Source organism: Populus alba, chromosome 3 (assembly GCF_005239225.2).
Source record: "Populus alba chromosome 3, ASM523922v2, whole genome shotgun sequence".
Lineage (NCBI taxonomy): Eukaryota > Viridiplantae > Streptophyta > Magnoliopsida > Malpighiales > Salicaceae > Populus > Populus alba.
The window spans coordinates 22,628,178-22,635,523 of NC_133286.1; the positions used below are offsets into that span (position 1 = coordinate 22,628,178).

At 35.4% G+C, this 7,346-nt stretch overlaps 1 protein-coding gene across 1 annotated transcript; it reads right to left on the reverse strand.

Moving 5' to 3' along the window:
* Nucleotides 1-48: 48 nt before the first annotated feature.
* Nucleotides 49-6,034, reverse strand: LOC118061342 (callose synthase 3-like). The gene is made up of 15 exons (XM_073408391.1): nucleotides 5,785-6,034; nucleotides 5,542-5,642; nucleotides 4,443-4,567; nucleotides 4,219-4,331; nucleotides 3,949-4,061; nucleotides 3,736-3,852; nucleotides 3,523-3,615; nucleotides 3,155-3,246; nucleotides 2,650-2,776; nucleotides 1,970-2,107; nucleotides 1,775-1,851; nucleotides 1,543-1,636; nucleotides 1,137-1,233; nucleotides 841-896; nucleotides 49-342 (listed from the first exon to the last, which is right to left on the reverse strand). The coding sequence occupies exons 1-15, from the start codon at nucleotides 6,032-6,034 to the stop codon at nucleotides 49-51; spliced, it is 1,887 nt and encodes a 628-aa protein (XP_073264492.1).
* Between the last annotated feature and the right edge of the window lie 1,312 nt (nucleotides 6,035-7,346).

The window sequence follows — 7,346 nt, forward strand, 5'->3', positions numbered from 1 at the left end:
ACCTGCGACCACCACATCACAAACATCACAATCCTATAGTTGGACCTCTCAAGGAATCGACGTATGAAGGGAAAAAGAAACAATAATGCTGCCAGCATATTTTGGTGCCAAGTAGATAACTACAGCCAATACAAACAAGGAAGACGAGCTTGAACTGTTGCCAAACCAACCTTTGATGGTTTGAGCAAATCCTGGGGGATTCTCCTTCCAAGTGTAAGCATAAGTTACTGGTAAAACAACCACCCATGCAGCAGCTGAAACAACCTTCAAAATATATCTCAGCTTGACATGGAATGACATTATCTGCCGTGCTTTCCAACTAAGGATGACATCAAGGATAGCCTGCATCAGTTAAAATAGATTCTCAGAACATATCTCACTTAATAACTTCCAATTCATAGAAATCCAGCGAATACAGCATGACTAAAAGGAATAGCTTGAAAAAAGAGAGTAGATTCCTCAGAAATTTCATCAAATGGAGAGCATGATGTAGATTACACTATTCATTCAGTAAACAAATCATTGAATTGAGAATGTTCTGGACATACCGAATAAAGGTCACAGAATTTGAAATCATACTCATGTTAAAAGCGAGAAAACAAAGGCAGAGTGATTAGATGAAATTAAAAACCATTAAAGAATAAAATAAAAGAGTGCATCCATTGCCCAAATTTGAAGAACTTAAAATTAACATTTTAAACTGATACAAACAGAAGATTGATGTAACTTAGACTGGAAGGGACAACGAAGAAGAAGTACAGCTCCATTCTTTCTTACCTTGCCCAAGCTTTAATATGGCAGCAGTGATGAAGACACTCAATACTTTCTTAAATACATCACCACTAAAAGATAGCACTCAGTTTCCCCGAACCATTCCAAGCAACAATAATCATAGCCTTCACAATGGCAACAGCAACAGCATCACATCAGCATAAAGTTAATAAAGAAACATAAAGCAAATCAGGTGCATTAAAGGAAAGAACATTTCCAAGCAACAATAATCATAGCCTTCACATGAGGCAGCATCAGCAACAGCATCACATCAGCATAAAGTTAATAAGGAAACATAAAGCAAATCAGGTGCATCAAAGGAAAGAACATGTACCTGCAAGCACAGAAATAAAAAAAACTCCAACATTCGATCAAAGCTTCTAAAGACATGCCAGAATGTTCGTTATTCTCCACGAAATTAACTTTTCCTACCCATCGATCTCTATAGGCTGGTTTATCATCCTACACATCATAACAGCTTTAACACGTCAACATAATGTCCCTTCTGCAGTGTAAGAACCCAATTACAGTAACCAGGCAAGAGAAATCCAACTGCCATTCCATACACTTCTAGTGCATGCAGCATATAATAACTTGGACCCTCGATTAGATAAGGAGCATTTTTGGTCATATCATCATGTCAGTAATTTCATGCATGTCTGTACAAGTAACATGTGAAAAGTGACAACAATTTTCATATTTAATTATTAGGGCTACCAGCTATAAGAAAGGTGAAAGAAAACCAAGCGAAGCTAGTAATTCATTGCTTACCCCATTTTGTACAAAACGGAGCTGTTCAGAAGACAGGCAAAAGAAATCAGCATCTGCACGCATTGGCCAGCCTAAGCGGAAACAATCAACTGACCTACAAATTATGTAAGGGTAAGGTTTTTTTTTTTTTTGAGAAATTATGCACGAGTACGCTGATCATGAAAATTTTTAAAAAAGAATGATATACACAGACATAGCTCAAAGGATCAGTATTAAACCATAAGAAAAATACCAGAAGTACTCATTTATATCATCATAGTTCCTCCATTGAGAATGCTTTGACTTCCCTTTTTTACTCCTTTCAGCTTCCTGTCAAGTGGTGTGTCAAGTGGTGCAATTATATTGACAGGTGTTAAACCAAAAATAAATTATAGCACTCAAATTAACAAGACTAGAAAATAAAAGTAAAGTTTTTGCATGCAGGCACCTTTGCAATCACATTGTATATAGGAGTAACAACTTTCCTCAAGAAAGCCTCTTCTTCACCTCCATAGGCTGGCTTTACATTTTCTCCAGTCATAGGACTGACATTTCCAGCTAGCATGCCATATAACTCAAATGCCATCTGCAAATAGCAAAATAATTAAGCACCCAGTTACATATAACAGCCAACAAACAAGACCAAGTTCATGAAATTACATATTTGCAAATCTGTAGTGAAATTGCAGGGGTAAAAAGCTCTGAAATAAGGATGAAAAACAGTCACTTTAAGAGATTGTCATGCACTCATGGGTGTGTCCACGAATGTATAAAATATGCAAACCAAAGCCAGTTTGGAACTAAGAATTTTAATGACAACCCTTCTATAGTCGGTGTCCTTGCCCCAAAGATAAAAGGTAGGCAGAGCATTGGATGAGTTATCATGAGAAAAAGCTCCATCTATTCTAATACAGTATACAGGTTGAAACCATAACTAGACTCATTCCTCCCTCTGCACTATTTCTACCAGAGTCAATCAACTTATCAGAATTTCTTGACATCAGGTGTTTATCTGACAAGGTTAAAGATAGAGAGTAAAAATCTAAAACCATGTTTCCAGTTTCCCTCAAGGGAAAGAAATGCCAAACAAAAGTAATGAGATAAAAATGGAGCTATCTTAAAACATACATGATGATAGATATAGCAAAGGCATTCCGGCATGAATCTGAGGTTTGCAGCTTCCCCCCATATCAAAAGATACAAACCCATGTACAATAATTTACGCTGCTGCACCTCCTGCTGTATGGTCGGTAACCTACAAATTCAGAAACCCACAAAGAATAGCAACATTAATATGAGCATAGAATGGAAATCTGTGATCCTCTTTTTTTCCCTGGAACTGTCCTCTTCCCTTCATTTTTTGGCAACCCACAATGAACCAAAAAGAGTTTAATGCATGATGTATCAGCCAACTTATTTCCATGATATTAAAATCATAATCATGTCAATGTTGTGGTTTGTATATTTACGAAATTACAACAATGCTAGCAGTTCAATCTTTTCCATGGTTTTCTTAATCACTTTTCTTAAAAGATTTTGGATCCTTCCTTGAACAATTTACTAAAATCATTTAACCAACTGGAAGATGCAAAGTTACCATGTTATTCACATGAAATAGAATTGGGCCACTTACCAAAGGCTACTTTTTCTGTCCAAGTACTTGCACCATTTTTTGTAGTTCTTAAAAAGTTTCTTCATCACTTCAGTCAATGCACGCTCATCCAACTAACAAAGAAACATGCACAGAGGATTTTCAGCTTCAGTAAGAATTTAAGACAAATGCAACTAAAAGCAACTATTGACAGAAAGAAGAGAGGAACAAAAGCGCAACAAAGTATATCCTCTGCATTTATGATTGGTTTAAGTTATTATTAAGTAATATGTAGACACAATACCCAACAGCATATCCTTTTCTGGAAAAAGTGGTAATTTAATCTTTAACCAGTCACTTTTTATAGGGAGAAAACCCTGTTCTCGCTAAAATTGAGTCAATTAACAAACCTTCGGTTGTTGATCTGGTTTGACAAATTGTCGCATGTGCACATTAGCAAGTAATAAGATTAAGTGCTCTCTTTGATTTGCCACATTATCCTTCTGCAAAATCATTAAATGGCACTTAAATTAATTATATTCAAATAAAATAGGTCCACATCACTGGAAAAATTTGCAAGAGCCAAATGAAGAAAAGAAATAATTCTTCTCAATTTGTCTCACCTGAAACCCAAACATCGCTTGAAGCCAATCCAAAACATCTTCGTCTGTTTTCTTCTTGTAGTCTTTGGGCCATGGAAGACCCCTTGTGTTACGCAGAGCCAAAACAGCAGCTTGGATCTGTGAATCAACACAAAAATCGTATATGCTCAAGTGATAGAAGAGAAACAGCTAAGTTGTAGGTCAAAAGATAAAGTATATATAAAGGAAAGATACTTCAGGATATCTCATAATCGGTTGATCTGCACTATCTGGATCAAGTGGCAGAATATTGTAAGGGAGATAGATCTGAGTTTTTTCTGCAACTTTATATCTTGAGCTTCTAAAATCTGTGAACAAAGTTGATACACGATTACAAATAATTTGGTGCTAATAACAAGCATCGAGCAATGTAAGTTCTTAATTCAATTAGCAAACAGAATTTACGATCAGATATTGTCAGATTACACGTTCACACTGTGCTAATGTGACTAGAAAGAAGATTACAAATGTCACATGGTTTCACCTCACGATCAACTTCAATGGATTGTGTCATATTAACGGCCTTTAAAACCTCAAAGAGCACATTGGCAGTCTGATAAGCCTTGGTAAGCTGGGCGCTGCATTTGAACACAATAGTATCAGTCAAGCAGCAACTTCAAAGTGTATGATCTAAAGAAACTTGGTATAGGATATAGCTTCAAAAAATCTCTCATTTCAAAAGAATTTACCGGTCAGCTTTATCAGCAGCATTGTGCAATGCTTGGATGTATTTTGTGAAGTAATGCTGATAAAAACTTTGCATTTCTCGTGCATCACTTTTTTTAACCCTTCCCATCAAGGTTGGATCATTCTCCTGAACAATGTATACAAAGCTTCTTTACCAAAATGCCAAGAGCAAAACGCAAGAGCATTAAAGGAAAAGACCAAATGCATAAACCGAATCACAAGGAAGAAACGATTGAATACAACAACTGCCACAAGGTTTCCTAAAGGAAAACAACATTGTTGTTGATACAAAGTAACAAATTAAAACATGTTTGACCTAGAATACTTGAGGAGAAAACTACATTGTACACTCTCCTCTCCCTAACCAGGGCACTGAAGAATTTTTGAAGTGCCCATTCCAGAGTCCAAAGGCCTATCTCAGCCCGCTCCAAGAGATACCTAGATCTTTTCACCACTTTGAAACAAAAATAGGCCCGCGCAGAAGTCTTTCAGTATGTAACTCCATGCAGACCGTTTTTTTCATCATTTTGGCATTAATACTTTTAGTAAAAGATGCATATTTAGTGTGGAAAGTTTATCTTGATGCCCAATCTCTGAATGCTACACCGAGTTTTGAAGGATTGGAGGGCTTATTTGAGCGAGAACATCTAGCTTCCATATTATTTATGTTTTCTATACGTCATGCTTGTTTTGCCACCTCTTCATACAAACTTTCTCCTAAACTATGCATACTGTGTGTGTGAGCAAACCCTGGGAACATTTTTAGTGGTAGGTGGCATTTTTATCCCTTTTTTTTTTTGTTGGATGGTATGAGGTGTCCTCAAACCAACTTGTGCGTTAGCTGAAACTAGGTCTCCTCCCTTATTTTCTTACAAACGGTTGTTGCAGTGTGAAGATTTACTCATAAATGGTTATGTAGGAAAACAAGCTATCACTAAAACTTCAGGTCAAATTTATAAAAAATATGAAACTAAACATTACAATTCACAACTTGACAGGGGAGTTTCTCATGGCACGCTCATCCTAGGAGACATCCACTTTGTGATTTTTCTACCCATCTTTGTCCATAGCATCAAAACAGTAAAGTATTATGACTCTTACCCTTTCCAAACGCTGAAGAAGCGCGGTTTTAAATTGACGAACACCTCGTCCACTCGAAGTAGGATCCAACCTATGAGCCTTCTCAAAGGCATAAAATCTACCTACATTAATTTCAAAAAACAATAGATATGAATAAAAATAAAATATAATCAAGCCTACATTGCATAAAAATTAAAAATCCATAACTTAAAAATAATAGAAAATTCACAAAAAAAATTGAAACTTAATTTTCTAACAACATACAAAGATAAGCAACTCTAGGATTGCTAGTTTCAACTTCATTTGCAACACGAAGAATCGGCGCTATCTTAGAAAGCGAAGAAGGCACTATTTCGCTATCAAATACCGACTCTCCCAGATTCCCCGCAGTCTGCGTCCTCGTTATCCTCCGTTGCGTCGGCGTTGGTGTCGCTCCAGTCCCTACTCCCGCCGCCGCCTGATCCATCCCCATTCCTCCTCCTCCTCCTCCTCCTCTCCTCGACGTCGACGACATCTCTCTCCTTCCCTCAAAACAATAAATAAGAGTAAAAAACCTAAAAAGGGAAAGAAATTCAAAAAATTCATATTAAAAAGGAAAGCAATTTACCAGAAGATTTAAGAGAAGTGAGCAATAACTATGAATCTAGCATATCTGGAAGAAAAATAAAAATAAAACTCAGTGGATTTTTATAATGTGAGAGATGAGGAAGCTTACAAGGAGCCCTGAGATAGAGAAAATGGAAAAGTTTAGAGCGAGAAAGTTAGAGAGAAAGAGAGAGACTAAAAAGTGGAAGCTACTTAGCAGGGAAGGAAGCTAAAGAAGAAGTGTTTTTTTAGTGAGTGAGCTACTGGAGAGATGAAAGGGTTGGTAGAGTAGAGAGAGAGAGAGTAACCGTTTTTTTCACTTCTATTGGTTCGCGAGGGACTCGAGGTTTGTTAGTGCGAAACGGGGTTCGTGTTTTGGTTTATTACGATATTGCTATTCTTGTTTTTTAGCCGGGATTGGTTTGATTACCAGAGTACCCTCGCAAAAGATTCAGTGTGCCTGACTCCATCCCCCGTTTTCCTACAAAAGGTTTTGCGATCTATCAAAATCTTGATCAGCTGAGCGCATCAATCCATAACTTGAATTATCTTAGAATTAAAATGGTTTAAGGAGGAAAGAAATAAAAATAAAATAAATAAAATTTTAATTGATCCTGTGACCAGTCAACCCGGACTCAAACCAAGTAAAGCTCATCTTTAATATGATGATTATTTTTAATTTTTTATCAAAATAATATTATTTTATTTTATTTTTTAAAATAAATATAACCATGCTTCGAGTTGATTTCGAAATCAAATTTTAAAAACTATGAGTATATAAAGTAAATACCTTAAAATAGATTTGTTTAATAAAATGAAGATTTAAATTGAGATCATAATAGTTTTTTTTGAAAGAATATTGCTCGGTTACATTAGAGAATTGTTTTTTGATAGATAGTTTTTGTTTTATAATGAGATTTTGTGAAGTGAATGATTTAGCACCATTGAACTATCAATACCAATAGATATGATAATGGGTAGATTTTATGATTGTTCATGTTTATTTAAGATTTTAAATAAACTTAGGAAAAATAGCATACCCTTAAATTCTATGGAACAGATCTTTTGATTTATAATTGCAAGTATTAGGTACTATTTCTCAATCAAAACCACAATAATAATGTTATCATTATTATTTTAACTATAAACTTTTACATTGATAAATAAATTTTATATCATATCAATGAAATGTGATTTGGTATTAGATTTTTTTAAATTCATAATATCAAAAAATATTATGT

Bases quoted from the DNA above. Each gene is read 5' to 3' on its own strand.
- LOC118061342 (XM_073408391.1), bottom strand. From the start codon at position 6,034: ATGTCGTCGACGTCGAGGAGAGGAGGAGGAGGAGGAGGAGGAATGGGG. The intron at 3,247-3,522 runs GTTTGTTAATTG...TTTCTTTGTTAG, and splicing joins AACCAGATCAACAACCGAAG to TTGGATGAGCGTGCATTGAC. The intron at 897-1,136 runs GTTGGAGTTTTT...GCCATTGTGAAG, and splicing joins TTTAGAAGCTTTGATCGAAT to GCTATGATTATTGTTGCTTG.